The 22345-nt window shown below is 45.9% G+C and overlaps 1 protein-coding gene across 3 annotated transcripts in view; it reads left to right on the forward strand.

The window, feature by feature from the left end:
• The window catches only part of LOC138526244 (arylsulfatase D-like), a 796293-nt gene that overhangs the window by 336565 nt on the left and 437383 nt on the right, over nucleotides 1-22345 (forward strand). For 2 of the 3 annotated variants that reach the window (XM_069636735.1, XM_069636737.1), the window contains one exon: nucleotides 12765-12887. The exons of the other annotated variant lie outside the window; for it this stretch is intronic. In XM_069636735.1, coding sequence (XP_069492836.1) covers nucleotides 12765-12887 — 123 coding nt within the window. The remainder of the gene's footprint in view (nucleotides 1-12764; nucleotides 12888-22345) is intronic. 3 annotated transcript variants of the gene reach the window in all.

Genomic DNA, 22345 nt, shown 5'->3' on the forward strand with positions numbered 1-22345 from the left:
TTTTGGCGCTGTATTTATGTACAGTATGTATGTACATTATGTTAATTGTGTGTGAGTTTAGGTTGTCTGTGCTCTGACTTATGAGCCATAATTTGAAGCAGGAGGTGCATGAAAAAAATGGGAATGATGCATGTAAGGACTTCATAAGGATCGTGCTTTGGAATACAATACTCCTGCCGATATCCCTACAAAATATCCCCACCAAAAATATTGCCGTACATATCGCCGTTTGTCTCGCCAAAGGCGATATTTTTGGGGGGAATATTTTGTGGCAGCAGGAGTTGCGGGGGTTTCCCCCACAGGGTCCATGGGTCAATATTGCCGAAAAATATGGCAATATTTTTGTATCGCAATATTTTTGCAGGGATATTAACACATGGAACCCTCCTGTCTAGTAAACACCAAACAAAACATCTGGATGAAAGTTAATGTCTGGGGGAATTTTCAAGTATGGCACTGGACCCAATGTCTTCTCTGAAGGCCTCGTGGGAACAGCCTTCTTCAAAAACAAAAGACATTATATATGGAGCACTGGTGACACAGGTGAACATGTGTTTTGTTCTGGACACCCTATAAATCCAAATAATAATGGACATAGAGCCAACACGTGCCTCTGCTGGTGCATTCAAGGATGGAGAGCAAGGGTCTTTCTAGGCCAGGACTCTGCTTGAGCCACCAGGCCTGCATCTAATAGAAATGGTCTGCGCACAGCTGAAGGGATATCTAAAGTGTCTGTACAAACCCTGAAAAAGGCTGAACTGTTGGATGGCATTCAAGTGTTTTGGTCCGAGATAACCTCAATTTGTATTTGATTTGGGCCCATGGGCCTTATAAAAAAAAAAGCAGTTTGCAGCAGCCAATGGGAAATGGCACAGACATTAAACTCTGAGCCTTTATCACCATTACTGCACTGTATTTTCCCACTTCCCTGCCTTTACCCTGGAATGGACAACGTTTAGACTGTAACGTGCTTAAACTGTGAATGCCTCATTTTCATTGGATGTTTTAACAAATAAATAAGAGAGAATAAATGAAATATCATGTCAGGTATTCAGTCAGCAGTAAAACACGGAACAGTACTTCCGGTGCCATTAAACACCCATTCCTTCTGCCACCTCCCACAAAGAACAAGAGGCCACGCTTGAGGCAAAAGGAAGCACCTCTCCTTACCTTACAACTTAAATGCTGCAGGCACAAATATACCAATATGCCCCATTCCATGCTTCAGCAACAAATAATTAAAATTATTCATCATGTGTAAACCCGGGACACCAAGTACCACACTGCAAGGAATAGAAAGTGCAGGCCACCTTAGCTCCTAGCCCTTCACCAGAGCAACGTGGCCGTTAAGGGAGGGGGAGGTCTACTAAAGGGCAAGCCCTTTTACGTCCTTGATTGTGCAATGCAGACCTGCCGCAGACTTTGAGTGGCCAGATCTCTGTGATATTTTGGGTGCCTAAATAGTGAAGATGTGCATCAATGCAAGGGCTGTTTCAGGCTGAAAAGGGGTGGTACAGACAGCTCCTGCAACACTGCATTGCACAGTGGTGCTTCACTTTAACATGCTAATGCCCCCAGCCAAGTTTACTGTAGGTCTTGCAGATGTTTGCACATGTTTTCCCAAGTTAATGAAGATTACAAGTCCTATAATGCATATGTTCTTAAATTGAAAGCTATAACCTTGAAAATTGCTGTCCCAGTGACATGGAGTGATCTAATTCTGAGGAGGTTACAAATGTGAAGTAAATGGTGTGGCGTACAAGAAGGAGGACTCATATAATCGGTTTATCGTGCTTTTATTTAACTTAAAGAAAATGCATTACTGACCCTACTGCTAATAGGAAAATTCCCTACCTACCAAACTAGATTAAGGGTGCGCGTCAATATTAGTCAAAATAATAAAGCTTGGCCTCTGTCAAAATCCTATGTACTAAACTCCTACCACTTAGAAAAAATAACCAAAAAAGGGAAAGTGGGCAACATAGGTTGTCCCAAATTTCTTTACTCCCCTGTCTCCTAGAGGTTTCAGGAATATCTCCTAGTATCACGTTTCTTTATCAGGAGATAGGTTTTCTGTGGTTTATCACTTCATGTACATTTTTTCATAGTTCAACAAATAAATGAAAGGGGTTTTCCTCAGATATAACTATCCTGAATTCTCAAGTTCCAAAGAAAGTCAATTCTCTCAAATTTCCTAGATGAAGGGCTGTTTCCTTAATCTTCCTCCACCAAATAGGTGGGTCTCTCCCGAAGAGATTCCAGTCTTGCTTGATTCTGCTTGTCTCTTGGGCTAATTCTTGCTCTGTTTTATAGGGCCCTCCTGGCTACCTTGGCTCACTCGCTCCCAGATTCTCGTTCAATCCAATAGGGATATATGCATATCTCCTCCCAGGATATCTCTCCCCTGATTTCTGCCTGGAACTTTGAGCTGTTTGGCTGATTCTAAGGCACTGGTTTTCATGGTTCCTGTAACCGCTCTTATTATATGTGTCTGGTTTCCTTTCTGGGTCGAGTTGACCCTTATACAATGTTGTGCTCTCTGTTATTCCACTGCTCGATTGGGATTGGTCTCTGTGCTGATTGGGATTGGTCTCTGTGCCACCCTCAACTGGTAGGAATCCACATACCATCTCTACAGCTGGTCCTGCTATCATGAGGTGGTGCCGGTCCTCTGCCACTGGTGTTCTCCACGTCTCCTTGGCGTCCTCTCCGGTAAGCCAGTGTTTCCTCACTCAGCTCCTTGTAACTCTATCTTTATTTTCTCGTGGTATGAGCTAGAGACTCATTCCACTTCCGCTCAATGAGTTCAACATAGTTTCTTGGGCTCCAATACCACCATGTCCTCTGTGTGGTCACGCCTTCCTTCTCGGCCAGCTCTGTTCAACCTTGCGAACTCCGCAAAGCCCTGTGACTCGTTGGCCAATATTCTCTCCCTGTCGGACATCTCTACAGAGTCTCTGTTGGTCATAATCTAGACCTCCTCCTGGGTCCTCGTCTGCACTACAGCTGGCACTGCAATAACGTTTGTACGTTGGAGGCTCGCCTCTGCATATCGACTCCCCTCCATTCAAGTTAGCCCGTCCTTTTATCCTTTTATTAGAATGTGTATGATCGATTGCACCATATCTATTGATAGACCAACCTATTGTTTGAGGCTTATTACAAGTAGAAACAGTTTAAACTACACATTTTAGGTTAAATGGGGCACAATATATGTCTCATGCTGTGGACTTAAAATGCCCCAAAATCTACATCATGCAGAATCAACCATTGAATTAAGCTCTATTGTGACGCCAGAATGGCTATGCCCCATTAACATGCCACTAGCACCAATAGAACAATAAAGGTTTAGCAGCTATGTGGGTTCATGACAAAGGCCTTTTTTCTAAAGCTACAAGAAATGCAATTAAATGTGAGTAGTTTCTCCTGGAAAGGCCCAAAATTTACATCAGACTGTGAAATTGTTTGATTGTGCCCATACATCAAAACGTAAATTAGGTACATTTCAACATTATGAAAAGGGATCAGTGAGAACAGGGTTTGGCATTCTGGAAGTAGTGGTCCAGGAAGAAGGGGCTACAGACGGAGAGTCAAAAATAAGATTTCAGGTTTTTCTGTTGAATACTACCCACCCTTTGGGAAGAGACTATACCCCAGGAAGGGGAAGGATCAATAACCTGCTGGAGGCTATACCACTGATTTTGACTATGGTCAGGAAGCAAGCATGAGGCAGGGGCCAGGAACCATAAAACAGAGATGTAGCCTGTAGAGTCTCAATCCCAGAAGGGTGACCATTGACTACCGGGTGAAAAGGACTTCAGCCTGTCTAGTGTAATACCCTAGTAGGAAAGGACACAATCCCTGCTGTTAATGTATCCCCTAAGACAATGGGGAGAAGGAGGCTCTTGCTGTGAATGGTTTATTATACTAAGTAGCCTAACAACAGAGAAACCAACAAGTTAGTTGTGAACAATATCCCTGGGTGTGTTTGTAATAAAAGGAGCGTGCCGGGTACTAAATCCCTGTGACATTAAGGTATAGTCTCGGGATTACAAACAAGGATGTCTTTTTAGAAAAAAAACACAGATTTGTTTGGATCTTCATCCTGACACATTGAGACTCGCTAAAACCCTTATTAGATTTAGGGAAAGCTCTGATACCTGGAAGCATTCCTCCCAATTCTACCCAAGTAATTTCAGACTATAATCAATTCGTTGAACTGTCTTATATGTGTCTCATGTGTTCAGTCAATTCTCTTTTGTTGCTATTCATACATTGGAATGCTGGGATACATTGAGCAAAACCAGCATGAAATTGTACTCACACAGTAACATTCCGCAATATGTTGGTGTGCAGAGCCAGCATAAGAGTCTGTTCTTACAATGGTATGCTTGCATATAGTCTGTTGCAAATATTAAATATTGAAATGTATACACAGTAAATTGCCCTGCAGCAATTTTACACTGAGATGTATACACAGTATATTTAACTTCATACATTATATATTGAACTATATAAGCACATGCACTGTAAATTGTGATACACACCTTGTATACTGAGATGAATATACCATATATTGAGATCCATATATTAAATACTGAAATACAGTTGTGGAACACTGAGATCCGTACATTGTATTGGAATAAGTACAATATATATTGAAATATGCACACTGTACACTGTGATACATGCATTGTATAGTGGGATGACTATAACACATAAAAATGCATAGTGTGCATGGAGAAATACATATACTGGATACAGAGCAATGTGTATTATAAAGTATGGTATGCATGGCACATTCAAATACCGGCTGAAATGCATACATAATACAATGAGAAAATGCTTATGCTATGATATATGATACATCAGTTATAACGCGCCTATAGACAAGTGTTTCTATGCGCGACAAGACAAGGGAGGGAAAACAGATGGAGGACAAGACAAATCATCTTAGTAGGCCTTGTGGCATTCAGATTGTGCAAGCGCGAGAAGAGAATTGCAAGAGGCAAGGGGAGAGGGGAACTATGTACTGTTGCACACACATTAGAATATTAAAATGCATCTACTACATGGAAAAAATGCATACTTGCCAACGCTACAGATTTAGGCAGTAGGCTACTGCTTTTTAAGCAGTCCTACTGCCTACAGATTTCAGTGACAGATCCTACTGCTTTTTATGGTGGCAAGTAATTTATATGACTATAAGTCAAGCTCCAGGACAAAGCATGCAATACACTAGTCTGTCTGTACAGTGGACTGGTAGGTAATTACTTTGGGCTCAGACCAATCCACTGACCTGACATCTACGTGACTGTCCTGCACTCTGGCCGGGACAACCCTTAGGTGAACCACCAGCGAAGGCAAGGGGCAGAGTGTAACACCTTCACACATCATCTGGCTATCAGACTAAGGGGGGTATCAGTCACCATGTCATTCAGTGTTCAACTTGCAGCAAATATGTACTGCCTGGGCTGCTGCTACAGAGCAGTTGCAAACGCTGCCCACCAGCTCTGTGTAATTACCTTCTGTGAAGTTAGGTAATTGAATTTGGTGTTAAGTTACCATTCAGAATTATACATTTTTAACATTTGAACATCTTTCCATATTGCGCTGTTTAATGAGTTGTGTATTTTAGAATAATACTTCAATGGTGCCAACAATGTATGTTATGTATTTTCCCGTGATGTCATTGTTATGGGAATTAATTTTGCAACTTCAAAAATCCTACATCTTTTTTGGTCACATAATGTTGGCAAGTATGAAAATGCATAGTGTAAATTGAACACTCATATACACTATAATAGAGACATAATGTGTACATTTAAATGCGCATGCGATACATTAAAATATATATAGTGCACATTGAAATAGAGGCATTTGGGCTGATTCATGGAATTATTTGCGCTGAAAAACAGGGATTTGTGCGCCATTCTGCCCCCAAATCCCTGTTTAACAAATGGGGATTTGCGGGCAGAATGGCGCACAAATCCCCGTTTTTCAGCGCAAATACTGCCATCAATCAGACCCAATGTATATTAAGATCTTTGTATATTGTATGCCAAGAAGCTTGTATGCTGCATGGTGAAATTGCTTACGTATGTACACTGTTTTTTATAAACACAGTACAGAAAATGTAACATTGACTTGCATTCCTGCCCACTGAAGGAAGTGGCGTGTTCCTCTCATATTGGCTTCATTTTGCAAAGGGTTATTGACTTTACACAGAGCAGACCTTGCAAGCCTGCTGGTTTGTTGGAGGTTCGGCGCTTGGCTTTAATGGGCTGGTTTGTAGATCCTTGGGATTATTCGTGTGGATTTTGAGGCATAATACATGTACTGAGGTTTGGCCACAGAGCAGCTTCAGGTGTATTTCTAGGTACAAGAAAAGGTTGTCATTGAGTGATTATTACTGTTGATTTTCAAGAGGCAATGGTTTGTACAGCTGCCTTGGAATTTGTGGACATACTGGCTCCGAATTACTGACAATGTGTGGTATAGCTGTGCAGCAAGGTGAACTCCCCCGCCCCCTCATCAAATGAAGCTAGAATAGTAGTGCCACTGACGCCCAATAAGGACACACAGGACCTTAAGTGCTAGAGAACAGTGTTAAAATGTTGAATCTGGCAAATTAGAATCCTGCATCTACTGACAAACATGGTAATTGATAACCAGTCAGACTTTGTGCCTGGCCAATCTACGTCACACAATTTGAGGAAGCTGTTCAGTATTATGGCCTTCATTGACCCCAAGATCCCAACTGTGGCTGCCTTCCTAGATGCTGAGAAGGTCTTCTAGTCTCTAGAATGGTTGTTTATGTTGGAGGTGATCACTAGAATGGGAGTGGGGTCTTATTTAATATGGTTAGGGGCCTTATTATGCACTAATCCCTCACCACATGAAGAGGTACGTGACCGGGCTGGCCACTTTCCCTGATCTTATTTCGTATTGCTATTAAGCCACTTGCTGCCATTAGTCAGGGAGCACCATGCAGGTAGGGCCCTTAGACTATTTCATCAAACTGTGGTGCTCTCGCTGAACGCGGATGGCCTGGCGGTCTTTGTTAAGCACCTGGAATGCAACCTAATACCGACCATGGATGAGATAGTCGAATTTAGACAGCATTCAGGGTTACAAATTAATTGGAGCAAATCGGAACTGTTTCCCCTGATGGATAAGGTGAAACCAGGAACATTATGTGAGTATTTCATGTGGTCCCCGCAGAATGTCCAATAGTTAGGCGTAAATAGAGCAAGACCTGCAGCTCAATTGTTCTCTTTGAATTACGTCAAGTGCAACTCAAAGCTAAGAGGTGGGCCGCACTTCCTATTTCTTTCATGTCCGGGATATCACTGATTAAAATGGTGTGTCTCCTCAAATGCCTATATATGTTTGCAAACATTCCGATCCAACTCACCATCTCATTTTTTGGAACAACAAGACCAGTCTTGACCGAGCTTATTTGGGGTGGGAAAACTGCATGCATCAAATGGGGAACGCTGGTATTTCTGTATAACCAGGAAGGGCTGAATGTCCCAGATTTTGGGGCGTATGCACTGGTCTGAATGCTATTGCTACCAGTCTCCTTTGACACCTCAATGCATTCAATTAGAAAGAATGCTTGCAGAACCGAATGCTCTGGAGGATATGCCTTCTACCGCTAGCGCATGTCAACGTACCTCAATCGACCCCATAGAAAACACAAGATGGGCATCATTGAAGTTATACCAGAAGTGTACTGTGTCTCCCACTTATGTTCCAATTGCTTTTTTAGATAACCTGGTGCGGATTCCGTTGACTATGGAAGGGGGCCTCACGCGCGCATTACATAGGGGGGAATTCACCAGGTTTGAGGATCTATTCAGTGATGGGAAACTTATTTCCATAGACAGGTTCCACGACCGTATGACTCCCTCTTTGTCTAATAGACTTCTCTATGCTCACATAAAAGGGGAGCTGAAATCTAGGGATCCCTGCATTCCTGATGAGCCTAAAAGCAGCCCTCTGTTGCAGTATTTAATGACCGCTGGCACCACAACCAGGACTATCTCCTTGCTTTACAAGTTAGCAATGTCTAATTCCCTGTTAGTAGAGAGATTGCTAAGTCAAGGTGGGAGCTGTCACTGGTTATCATGGTCCTTTGCCCCAAGTAATATAGACCACATGGGCAAAACAAACCATATGTAACATTTGGACTATCACAAATCGCACAGTTTTATTTTGAGTCATGTGTGGGGATGTCGTATTTGGTCTCCTTTCATTACAGTGTTGCAGGTATTGCAACTTAGACATGGAAAGGTTCCACATCTTTGGCAACTTAATGTCATTTGTTTTGTACACAGATTTTTCTCAGCTCTTACTAGTTGATCACATAAATGTATTCATCATTATATTCATCATAGAATCCGCAATTGGTCGTGAGATAATGCAATTTTAATAATGTATCATCACCAATAGTGTACATACAAGATAATATCAATCCTTTCAAAACATCAATAGATATTAAATTTTTCATTTGGAGACACTCAAGTTAAATTCCTCTTTCATTCCAAGAGGATACATGGAGTCCAAATTATGAATCACTTTCTCTTTAAGAGTTCCACCCGGTCTTGTCTAGAGCATTTAGTAAGGGTTAATGGGAGAGGCATGCAACAGCACACTCCCTTACATTGAATGGCAACCTTCCGATGTGTGCTTGCTCTGGCTCGCGGTCTTGCGTTGGTGGCGGACCACTCACCAGCCGGTGCCTCTCTGCGTCCTCAGGCACATTTCTCTTCTTTCTTTCGCGTCAAATCAGTGATGTGGTGCACTCACGCTGCAGCATAGAAGACTCACGTTTCAGCCAGGGGGATGGCACCAGTACCTTGTATACCCTCTGCGCAGACCTCTTCTTCAGCATGTTCTCCTTTCCATCCGAGCCGTCACAGCTGAAGTATGTCGGCTCTTCCTGTGGCGCCTTCTCATTAAGCTGCCCGCCTCAGCTACAATTGGTTTCTTCCTCATTTTTTAATAACGCTGGCCAATCCCAGCGTTCTTCTGCTGCGCCCCACCATTTTGTCCCACACCTTTTGTCACCATTCGACCCCTTTTTCGCAAGCATTCGCCCTACCCCCACTGTTTCCCTCTGTGTTTTCGGCCCACATTATGCTTGCGACCACATTACGGTCCGCCTTTGTCTCCCTTTCGGCCCCCACCATTACAATGACACACATAACACAAAGAACGGACTGTAGAGATATCGCAAGACCTCCCGGTCTTGTGAGATCTTGCGAAGCGGAAATGCTGCTCCCGCGGGAAGGGCGGGGCAGACGCCTGGAGGAAGGCACGGAGCAGGATCGGCTCCTGACAGCTCCTCCACAGGACTGGCCTGCAGGCCTTACAGCAAAAGCAGAGACTACCTCAGTTAAGCTGCAGTTTGTTAGATGCTGTTGATTGCGAATAAAGCAACATCCCCTTAAACCTCAAGGTCTCCTGCGCATCTTTCCAGTAAATATACTACACAGACTTCAGGTGTGAGCAGTGGTACCACTTCTTAAAGCATTGGCAGTGTGTCATCTTTTTTTTTTCTTTGACCAGGCCGTTTTTCACCCATAGTTGGATCGCGGGAGCCTATAGGGTTGAGTGTGCCTGTGAGGGTTGTTGTGGGCCCGCCTCCGGTCTCCGGGGCGGGCCACAGATGTGGTCGGGATCACCCGACAAGGTAGACACGCTAACGGCTCGAAGGTAGGGGCACACCCTACGGCGCCCGGGTCACCGGGCGCAGTCTTGACAGTGTGGGGTTCACCCCCAGTTACCAGCAGCCGCGGCTCCGAGTGCACTCGGGCTGTGCTGCACACAGGTCCACGACCAGGTGGCAGTCACCACAGACACAAAGGCACAGACACGAGTTGCCGCTTCCTGGGGCTCTGCTGCTCTGCCCTTGCAGCGAAAGAGAGCCCATTTTATTAAGTGAGTGTCATGACACAGTCATGATGCTCACGTCAGAGCAAAACACTAGACCACCACACAACATCCCTCCTTTATTATAAACAAACAAAATCATAAGAACCCACCGTAAACATCAACCACTCTACTGGGTTCCACTTGGTGCCTTCTAGTCCACACACCAACTGCGCCCCTACATCATCACAGCAAACATTGGGCACATTCCAGTCCACGCACCACCTAAGAGCTACTGAAAACTTAACCATTTTAACACTGCAAAACAAACGGGTGTGTTCCAGTCCGCACACCACGGGGCCCGACGATGGGCTCCTCCAACTCAGAAGATCCCGGGATCAAACTGGCCACTGGCGCCGCTGCAGGACACGAAGAATATATTCTCTTCATATTCCTCCTCCCCCATATCATACGGTACTTCTCGGGGCCCTTCCACCACCTGGACCACTGCCACCTTGGGGGTCCTTCTCCCCTTTTCCACGTTCCCCCCCGATGTCCCCACCATGCTGGCTGGGGCTGGGGCGAGGCACACCCGTGCGAAGTGGTCTCCTTTCCCGCACCTTCCACAGATCTGTCCTATCGTCGGGCAGTCCTGCGGGTGTGGAAGATCCCACCCACACTGATGGTATATTGTGGCCTTGGGGTCTCTGCTCGGCCAGTCTCCACTCCTCAAAACTCTTCCTCCTGGCCACCTGCCGACAGCGGCCCCCTCCTCAACCTTCACTCGCTGCATGGGGACCTCCATCTTGAGGTGGTGTCTAGAGGAGTCCGCCAGTTCCTGGGCCCGGCCAAGCTCTAATATTCGATCGAGGGTCAGCACTGGGTCCCTCAGAACCTGCTTGCGCAGTTTGGTGGAGCTGCAGCTGAAGATGATCTGCGCCCGGATCTCGTCCCCAGGGGCAGTGCAATTCCGCGCAGCTTCCTGTGGAATGCATCGAGGCTTTTCCCTTCCTCCTGCCTCGCACACCTCATCCTGAACCGTTCATAGTCCCTGTTGACCATGGGTCTGAAATACTCGTTCAGGGCTGCGATGGCTGCATCGTATGACTGATCTCGGGGCCTTAATGTCTTGAACAGCCTCTGAACGGCCAGTCCGGCAGAGTACAGGAGTGTTGGGCGTTTGGCTGCGTCTTTGATCTCCATCACAGCGAAATACAACTCCAGGTTCTCCACCCAGGCCACCCACCAGGCCCCCAGACTTGCAGGCGCACCCAGGACATTGAAATGGGGTATTGGTGCTAGCTGAACCCTGACATATCCCCTCATCGTCTGACATGCGGAATATTGTTGGGGATGCCAGCTGCAGTCACCGGTGTTGAGGGGTGCCCGCAGTTACTGGGCCTCAGGTAGCTTGACCACCTTGTGGGACGGTCTCTTGGCAGCACCCAAACGCTCCAGGGGTAGTCGTTTCCCTTTCGGGGGGGTGTTGCTGGTGGCAGACCGGGGCGTCCCCGCTGCACTATACACCAATCTGGGCACACAATTTCTTAGCCCTGATGGCGACACCCTTTTTCCGCCCCCTGGTTGATTTCAACGGGGCCGCCCAGTTCCTCCTGCCCAGGGCGCACAAGCACTCCTGGTGGAGCCGCAACCCCTGAGGCCCGGTCAGGTACAACTCTGGGGGTTAGATGACACCCCTCTTTGAGGCAGTTTCTTTTATTTCCAGTCCTTGATTTTCACCCAGATGCAGCCCGGGGCCCGAGGGGTTTCCTCTTCTCACCCGCCCCGAGCAGGACGTTCTCGCTGGCAAACTCAGACAATTGGGTTCCGCCCCTTTCCTTTGTCCTCGGGGTCAGGCCAGCGTTGGGGCCACACCCCTTTCCTTCCACGGGCTGCCCCTGGGCTTGCTGGGGCCACGCCCCTTGTCTTTGCCGGCCGCCGATGGGCCACACCCCTTTTGAGGGAAACCTCTGGTGTCCTCTCCGCCCGGGGATTCTCACTGCCGGTCCCTGCCCAGCCGTTCAGATGTTTTCACCGCCGGGCCCAGGTCTGCGTGGGCCACACCCACCACCCTTTGTTCATGGCCACGACGATGCTCCTCCGCTGTGGGCACCAGCCGACCCGTGCCGTTCACAGCGCTAGGTCCCTGGGCCACGCAGACAACACCCACCACGTGGGCCCGTCGCCACGCCTCCTGCACAGTGGCCGAAACCAACCTCTCGGTCCTGCACACCGACATGTGCAGGGGCGCAAGACCTCCTCATCGCCAATGTTGTGGGCCCGCCTCCGGTCACCGGGGCGGGCCACAGATGCGATCAGGATCACCCGACAAGGTAGACACGCCGGTGTGCAACCAGCGGCTTGAAGGTAGGGGCACACCCTATGGGGCCCGGGTCACCGGGCGCGGTCTTGACAGTGTGGGGGTTCACCCCCGGTTACCAGCAGCCGCGGCTCCGAGGGCACTCGGGCCGCGGTGCACACAGGGCCACGACCACGTGGCAGTCACCTCAGACACAAAGGCACAGACACGAGTTGCCGCTTCCTGGGGCTCTGCTGCTCTGCCCTCACAGCGCCAGCAGAGCCCCTTTTATTAAGTGAGCGTCATGACACAGTCATGACGCTCACGTCAGAGCAAAACACTAGACCACCACACAAAAAGGGTCATGCTGGTAGAAAGGTACAGAGGCAAGGGTTGCACAGCTCTCAGGCTGCTTCAAAGCTAGTCTGCATAAAGACCATGTTCAAAGCAGCCTAGTTGGCTCAGTGCCTCTCTCAGGGTGTTAATAACTATTAAAGCTCTTAATAACATATTTTGATTGGAACAGATAGGCTTTTAGCCAACTTTCAAGCTAAAATAAACCATGTGATTTTAACTTTATCTTTAGGAATGGACCACAATGGCGAGTACCGTGTTCTTATGTGGTTAGCAGCATCTGGAGGGATCCCACCAAATGAAACGACCTTCGCTGAACTTCTGCAACAACAAGGCTATACTACTGGTTATATAGGTACCGTAAATCATAAGTATTAAACTGAAGTTCCTTCCACATTAGCAGACCAATGTGCAGTGTTTTACTTAGAAGGCAACTGTGGTTTAGGAGTTGTAGCTTCTATGGCACACTGACTATGACCTATGACATATGACTATGTGATATACTGGATAATTATTTGTGTAAAACGTTCTTTCCCGGAAAAGAGATTGAAGAGTTTCTTCCTGTAATTAAATGCTTGCCTTTGTGAACATATAAGTAATTAATACCATTATTGAACAAGTGTGACCAAGCCAATAGGTCTAGTTTGTCATAAACGAAAGCATTATTGGCAGATAAGTTTGGATGGATGGATTGATGCATACATTGATGGAGGGTTTAGATATAGTACCAGCGAGTAGGGGCCAAGCACATCATTCTAGAGTTTACTGTGTTACTTCAACTTTAGGCTCAGGGTAGAATTCTCTCTAAGATGGTCCATCAGGGATCCCTTTTTGGTTTGAGGCTTGGCATCAAAAGTGGTTTCTTTCCGACAGCAGGACATGGGCATTCTTAGCCTTCTGTTGGGAGGACTGTGTGGCCATTCAGACATGGACAAGACACATTACACCCCTCCCTTTATGCGAGAATGCCGCACAGGATCCAAAGGAATTACAATACTCTTCCCAAACGAGAGAGCAGGCTGTGGTCAGCCTTCTGGACAATTTCCCATTGCTTCTTAACGGCTTTTTATGTGCCAAGAATATTCAAACTACTGATGTTTGGACCCTAGGAGTAAAGAGCCATATGAAATGCATTTTCTGACATTGGAACTCATTTAGGAGGCATGTATCATTAGTGGGCCAACAAAAATGAGTTAATTGTTCATGACAACCTATTTATTCTAGCTAACAAGAAACCCTGTTATATTCCAAACCTTCAATGTAGCAAAAATAAACATGTTTTGGTTTTCTTGGGCAAGCAAGTCAGTGTTTATTATTCCAACGAAAACTGAGGTAGAGGCATTATTTCACTATACTGTGCACCACACTTGTCTACGAAAACCACTGATTTAGTTAAGCACTGTGCAGCAGAGGACGTGTTTTCTCTTTCCTTTACAGGTGCACAGCATGCACAAGAAGTAAAACATCCTTGCATGGAAATAAAATCCCCTAATTGCACAATACTCTATAAAAGCCAACTAAGAAAGACCCTATTGTATCCAGATTTTCACAAGTGTGAAGTCATGAAGTGCAGATTCACACCCGCGGAAGGGGGCTCAGCCAATCATGTGGCTGGAACAGCAGGGGAGAGCACACTGTGTACCACCCACTGTTTCCAGCCCCCTGAGGATCTTCCCCAGGTGTCGCCATCTTGATTGTGGGCAGGCAACAGGGAGCTCTCCTTGTTGCCTCGCCAGGTTCCCACCCTCCTGCACCCCCAAAAACATCCCACAACCTTTCCCTATCCCTCTACCCACTTACCTGCTTTGTGCTCCGGTCCCAGCGGTCCTTTCGCCTGCAGTCGCAATGGAAATGTAAACGGGACTGAGTCCCTTTGCCTATGGCCGTGGCCATCTTGTTTTCATATTTTTTTACAGAAGATTGGTCTCCCACAATAGACACGCAGCCCATCTCCGGTAACAAAAAATAAAAATGAAAACTATTTGTATCCTGGGAAACTCCAGGGTGCGAATAGCAATCCCCTCCATTGAGGGTGGGTGTACAGGGCCAGTAACAGCCTTGAGCCGTCTCTGAGGCCCTCGCTTCACTCAGGCCTACCTAGGCTCAGGCTGGCGGGCCATTTCCTGCCCTTTACACCTCTTTGAGTGGGGGGTGATTGCTAAAATAATGGCACAACATAAAACTTTAGATAAATGCATAGAATCCCTGTACTCCAAGACTATGCACCACACTACTGCAAACAGCTCAGCTTTTTCAACTCGCATGTAGGGCTAGAAGTCTGCCTCTTTTAAATCCAATAGTACCAAGGAATTGGGACTGCCCTTAAAAGATGAAAGAAGACACCTACTCTTCGGCAAGACTTCCAACAGGCGTGAGAACAATATTAATAAAGACACATCATCTATGAATAGAACACACAATAAAATCACAAGCAGCTTTGTGTTTGTCACCCTGCATGGCAGAGTATAGTAAGTTCTAGACCAGCATACCCACGGTCCAGGTCCTATGATACATTTGAGCCACTAGATCCCCAAGACCTCACCCAAAAGCAATGAAACAGGACTCCCAGCACTCCAGGTGAAACTGGCCTGTGGCCACTGCCTCAGCCTCATCACTACATGTCAGGAGTCCTCCAAAGCAAGTAACGACTGGAGCACCAAAGTAACAAAAACGAAGCGTACACCGAGCAGGAAGTAACGCAATTTGTTGTTGCCCCAAAACGGATGGGAAAGCATGGTTCATAACAGCCCTGTGGAACTGAACTGACTGAAGGGAGCTGTCAACTCCACCCACAGCAGGCACATTTTTTATACATAAATAACATAATTTGCATACACCACATTTGAAACATTTTAGAACACCTTACAAGAGCTGACTGGTGTGACGGCGTCAGTCCCCTATATCCAGACATACATTGAATGATCATAATTGGTTCATGGCTTGCCCCCACTGTACAACACCACCCCTTGTGACATCACATACCTCCCACTTCGCCCTGCAATTATGTTTACAAAGCATTACGTCATTGTGCTGACCACTGGAACTGTATTCTCTGCCATTGGCCAGTTCCCAATCGAACACACAAGACAACCTGAGCTTGGAAAAGGGGATGCATTCACACAAAATCCCACCAATATGGTGCCCCGCGTACATCAGCAAGGACACAAAACACTATTGCACCCTAGGTAGACCGAAACCTCTCCTGTTGATTGGCTCCCTGTCACTCGTTCCTTCGCCCCTCAGCCCTCTTCCCATGCTTCTCTGCTAAGGGCGATTTGAAACTCCGTACCCCACCGTGGTGCAATTTTATTTGACTGTACTTTATTTCTAATTGCCTACAAATTCCCAATGAGTACCCTCGCACCTAGCTCGTTGGCCACAAAAGTATCTACTGTTTTTAGACCCCTACAGCAAATTCTCCTTGGAACCATCAACTTGCAGCATTTCTCCAGCACACTGCCTTAAGCTTAGCGCTCACGAAATCCATGTCCTTCCAATAGATGGGGCCTGGAGCTGCGAGAAAATATTTTACCAACCCGAGGCCTACACTAAAAAATGGCTGTTGTATTTTTCAAATCATGCTACACTACCCTTTCTGCCTGCTACCCCGCCCCCTTACCACTATCCCCCACATGCCCCTCATCCCCATGCTTCCCTCTGAAACCCCAATCCCATTTCCCCCGTGGACTTCACCTGCCTCACCTGTGCATAAATTACATAGCACAGCAGTCAATGAAGTCCTCACCCCCAGGAGTGAACCCTTCTTTTCCCTGTTGTGTCCCCCCGTCACTTGTGTAGTTGATAGGTGCACCCCCATTGGCAGCGCCAAATGTGCACCTTTGCCACATTTCCCCTTCGATCTATCCATCGATCGACACCTTCTTACTTGTCAAGTTTATACTTACCGTCTTGGGGATCCACAACCTTGTTACCCTATTCATACTCCCTCCTTGGTCCTCATACTCCACCAGTGAAGATTCTATTATCACACACTCTTAACCGCCATCCAAGCATGCTACCCAAAAGGCATCACACTCTTCCACGTTTGCAGGTAGCATTGTAACTACCCCTTGTAGATGGTGTTAATTTGCTCCAGAATGTGTTGAGTCCAAACCTTTACTGTGCAGCTTATCACTTGTTCCATCAACATTCAGGACATCATATATCTCCTCCTCCCCCCTTTACACTTGCAGTTTTGTAATATTAGCTGACCTGCACATAAGGTGATGAGGACCATAACGAGCACCGGGACAGTTACTTTGAAAATGTTTGCCAACCACATTGGGTCCCAAGCTAAAAGAATTTTGAACTAGCTGTCTGATGATACTGCATTTTTTCCCTTGTCATAGTCTCATGAGGTGTTCAAATGTCCTCTATCGCCTCTGTCAAAGTTCCATTAGCTGCATCATTGTCTGGAATTATTGTGCAAGAGCTGCTCACTATCTTGTGTCAAACGCCACCATCTATTGTGATGAACATGTCCAACACGTATCTGTTCCGTAGTGCCACCAGCCTTCCCGCCCGAAGCTCTTCTCTCACCACATTTAGTCCTTTTTCTGTCGAGTTTGCCAGTTGCAAAACCTCATAACAGGTCACTGGCAGCCACTTAGCATTAGCTGCTGCTTGGACCTATGGAAGCAGAAGAGATGGAAAAAATATGGACGTCTTCGAGAACAGGCAAAACTGTACTAGGATCACAACCAAACTTTGCTGGACAAATAGATGCTGCTGCGCCTGCTTCTTTTCAGTGTTGGTGCTCAAGCCCTTTGTAATGTTTCTTTCCCTAGAATCTTCCTCTTGAGCACTGCAGGATGGTCACGTAAGGGCATAAATTCTGCTCGAGGTACTGCCAGGGCAGGGCTGTGCTGTGTGACAAGGGAGCATAGCCCCCCTTTGCCCAGCAGTGGTCCATAACTGCTGCTGTCCCACACTTCAGTGCTGAAATGCTCATTACCTTGGTGCAGCCATCATGGATCTGAAACATAAGGAAAATCATTTAAGAGGCTTTATGTGTACTGATTGGTGTCTCTCATCTATCCACGTTAAGTATGTACATATTTATTCCATGTTGCCCTACAGCTGTCATTTATTTTTGCCATGACCCCCTCATCAAACCCCACTAACCCTTTAGCTCTACACTGTACCATTCCCCGTCCCATTGCCCATCATTCATGAAGGTCAGATCCTACAATCCTCATCAATGGCCTTGTGTTCCACCATGGAATATCATTCCCTGTTGCATTTTGGCACTGCAATCTGCTATGCGTTGAAACAACTGCTCTCGCCTGCTTGCAACCTCTGTGACATATTCCAATAGTATGTATTTGGTAGTTGCATGTTTTGCCATTCTCCCGAGCTGCATATAATTGTCTGTGTACACCTCTCTCCCTCATCAACACATTTACTGGTCACCGAAGGACCCTGAAAAAGGCCCCTCATTTTACAGAGTGGCAGGTGCATTAGGCACCACTGTGACCTCTTGGGACAGGAACATCTTTGGCATCCCTGTGAACTGTGGGATGAGAGAGAACACATAACAAGTGTCATTTGCTCTCTCCCGTCCCACATGTTTCATATCATCGTACCACACAATACCATATGCTGTGTCCTGCCAGCCCCCAATGCCATTGTGAAACATATCTGCATTAAATAGGCTTTGTTTGCTTCTGCTTTGTTCATTATTACTCCTACCAGGGCTTTCCAGTCCCCTACAAACTAGAAACCAAAGAAAAAGGAAAACAACACACAAAAAACTACACTACACCAAAATACATTATACTTCTTTTTTCTAACATCATGAATATTACTGTGAGCTGTATAGTCCTCTTCCTCCACAGACCTCCTATATAACCCAATAGCGTAGAAAAAAGTAAATGACAACTGAGCAATAATCCCCATCAAATGGTTCCCTGCTCCTCTCCTTCGAAGGGACCAATGCTGTTGTCTCAGTGAACATCGGAATGATGGATCCATGTGCTGTGATCAGCTACCTTGACAGCCATTGGTGAGGAGTAGACAAGTGTGTGCAGGCTTGTAAAACAAGGTTCCTTCTACTATCTGGTGACATTTCGGACAAACATTCAGCCCCCAGGGTAGAGAGCGGGGCTGCTGGTACAAAAGTCTCTTCTCCTGTACTGTTGTTTGGTACGGTATCGTTGATCAGCCTGCTTGAACGTGGGTGCACCTGACGAGATATGTATTTGAGAGACTTGGTGAGTTCCTTCAAGTATGCAGTGAATTAGTCTCCACGTATCTGAGCAGAGCTGTTAGCAGCCGAAATTGTATGTGCAGGAGTGAGAGGTGCATGTATTCTCCTGTAAGTAACAATTTCTTGCAGAGTCAAGTGGTGATCCGAGCCTGGCGAATTGCATAAGGCAAATGAAGCGATAGGGATAGGCAAGCAACGCAGCCAATTTTCGCCAAGTGTTGCCGACAGCTTGTCCAAGTGCTCTTTTAGCAGGCCATTTAAGCTTTCAACCAATCCGTTGGCTTGAGGGTGGTTCACTGAGTATAGTCAAACCATTCCTCATTAATGTCTACGGCCACATGTTCTTTCGACATGTGCGCCTGATAATGGAGCTGCTATAATGCTACTTTAAGTAATTTTTGGGGCATTACGGGCTTGCCTGTGCTGTTCTGTCTCCACACTAGATCTGTGAGGAAGAGGGAGCACCCTCTTTCTCCTCTTGGGCACCTTACCTTGCAACCCTATAATCTGAAAAATGGGCAGTGTGTTAAAGGGTTCAGCAGTGTTAGTGCTCTCGGGTCACTTAGATCCAAGTGCGATCATGGGTACCTTCTCTTTTTTACCTGGAAGTAACTTGGTAGTGCCTTCAGCCATATAGGCCACTTTCTTAGCTGCTCTATCGGCATATCGTTGCCCTGTGAAATTAAATCCAGGCCGCCCATGTGGGTGGTGCATTCTATTATGGCCACCTCCACTGAGAGGGGTAACACCTCAAGTAGCCAGGCTAGTATTCTGCATGTTGAACCAGGGAACATTAACTCCTCCTGAGCCCCTCCTCTCCCATCAGCCTAGCCCTGAGTACACCGTGGATGTGACATATGCCGAGTCTGAAAAATGTTTGACCACGCACCCTTCAGAAATTTGTAGTGCTGTTATTAAAGCCATCAACTCTGTTACCTGTGCCTGAGTAATTACCCAACAGCTGCATTTGAGACCAAATGTGAAATTCACCCTCATAATGGTACACTACTGTTCTACTTGTGTCATGGCACCCCGTGCTTGAATCTCTAGTGGAAGACCCGTCAACAAAGAGCATGTCTCCCCCTCTATGGGTTCTTCCTGCACCTGGGGACTCCCTTCCATCTTGTCTATGTAGGATGCTCGATCGTGGGTATATTCTCCCAGAGCAGCTGGCTGTGCTATGAATATTGCTGGGTTCACTACACAGCATCTGACAACCTCAATCGCTGGGTTTGTCAGTATTACCTCGTATTCCAAGGCCCTCTGAGTCATTAACGTAGATTTTTCAAGGATAGCAAAGATCAAGTGCTCCACGTACAAAATCACTGGGCACCCATTGTTATTGTGGCTGCCTTTTCTATGATGAGCACTGCAGCCGCAAGCACTTGTTCACATGGAAAAGTATCTTCAAATATTGGGTCAAGTAGACCGCTGTAATATACCAGGGGCTTGGGTCCATGTGGTTTTTCTGAGCAAGGACAGCCGTCATCACCGTGCCATCAGAATGTGAAAACAAATAAAATGTCTCTTTATAGTTTGGAGTTGCCAGTACTGGGGCATGCGCAAGTGCCTCTTTCAGTTCGGCAGCATTTTCTTTGCTTCTGAGCTCTATTTGAAGGGTGCTCTTAACCTTTTGTGCTTCTTTAAGTGCCTGTAGGAGGGGTTTGTGAATGTTGAAAACTTGAACAGCCAAGCCCTACAGTATTTGCACAATCCCAAAGGTACGGGCCAGTGGTGTTCTGTGTATGGCTTTCACTCTTTCTGGTGTTATATTCTGACCCTCTACTGATATTATTTGCCCCAGTATATGACCTCTGTCTGACAGTACTGTAGCTTCTCCTTGTCTACCTTGCACCCTTTGTCTGCTGACAGGGTCAAAAGAATTATTGAATCCTTCCTGCATTGCTCATCCATCATGAAACCTATCGAGTTTATGCTTGTTTTTACTCGAATCCCAGTTGAATTTTCTGAATAGGAATCCAAATCGACACTACTCTTCTGAAGAATGTTCTTTACCCAACATGCTATGAACAGAAAGATGTTGAGCTTTTGATCTCTGTAGTGTAACAGAGCTAAAACTAACAGCACTGGCCAATCTATGGACAATTGTATGTAGAAAGAAGCAGCAGGTAGTCAGAAATAAGGGGGAGAAAACAGAATCAAAATCCGACCTTCCCTCACAAAATAAGAGGCGATTTTAAACCCTTTGCAATAGCATGAACTGACACTCGGAAATGCCAAATAAATAATGAATATGCGGTTAAAACTTTGAAGTAAATATGATTTCTCATGAAGGCAACAATGCGCAAACACTAGCAATCACAAGACAATGAATCAACACGAAGCATACAATTCAAAAATGAGTGGAACATAAAACATGCTGCAGCCAAATGACACATTGGAAAACTTGCAATTCACCTAATTCCTGTTTAAAATCCCAGAAACGGTTTCTATGAAAAACGAGTGAAATACTCTGATTTGCAATGTGCTTTTTGGGCTGGAGGATAGATGTATATCACAGGGACAATATAAAAGTTAAAGTATGGTGGTAGTTGAAGGTTTGGATGAGATTTTCAGGGTGCAATGAGGTTTAGTTTTAGGAAAATAGAGCGGTTAAAAGTGAGAAAATCGGTTTTGAAAGAAAGGCAAATTTGACTTAAACTAAATTATCTAGACTCTATTGTTAAAGAAGAATGCATAAAGCTCCAAGGTTGATTCACGAGGTCAACTTTGGTCACCCATGTGCTCAACCTTAACTGAAAATTAGTTTGATTATTCAAAATATAACTAAGGGCTTATATTTTACACAAGACAAAATTAATAAAAGAGATGGCGCTAACACTTTAGAAAGTCAAGGACAGGTACACAGATAATTCTAACAGTTTCAAGAAATTACCAGGGTATAACTCTGACTGCTTAGAGATAGGGATAAAGACAAAGGCAAGGCAAGATAAGCTAGGTGTTTCTGTGGGGTGGGGACTATACTCACAGTCCACTTTTGAGTTTTGGGGATTTTTGGACAGTCAACAGGGTCTGCCGGATGGCAAGGACAGCTGGGCAATTCTGGTCACTGGATACTAAAGGTCAGCTGGATGGCAGGATGGCAGGATTGCAGCAGGCATGCAGTTAGTGGGCCGCAAGCCAGTCTGATTTCAGGATGCAAAAGGAACCACCACTTTCCCCTTTTTGTTAATGGGATTTTAGTGTTTTTTTCTGGATCAATGGCCTTGCTGGAGTAGGAACCGGCTATGCTTAGGATTTGCAGGGGGCTCTGGAGTAGGGTCAGCAATGCTTTGGCATTGTAGGGAAGATCTGGAATCAGCAAGATGTATGGAGATCAGGAATGCAGCGCAGGAATTCGGGAGTGGGTGTGTCTCTAGAGTTCTGCTAGGGGCTCTTATTTATAATGCATAGTGACATCATAGACTATATGGTAGGGCAGGCTTAGCTAAGCACACCTCTAAACAACTGGATTGGACAATCAATGTTGGTTGCCTCCTCTAGGACGTGACTCAGTTTAGGGGTTGTACTTTACAATGTACAAAGCCTTCCCACAGTCCTTTTTGCCAAAAATCAGTCACAAAGGAATGTACACATTTGTACAG

Source organism: Ambystoma mexicanum, chromosome 7p, assembly GCF_040938575.1.
Source record: "Ambystoma mexicanum isolate Mex_15411 chromosome 7p, UKY_AmexF1_1, whole genome shotgun sequence".
Classification (NCBI taxonomy): Eukaryota; Metazoa; Chordata; class Amphibia; order Caudata; family Ambystomatidae; genus Ambystoma; species Ambystoma mexicanum.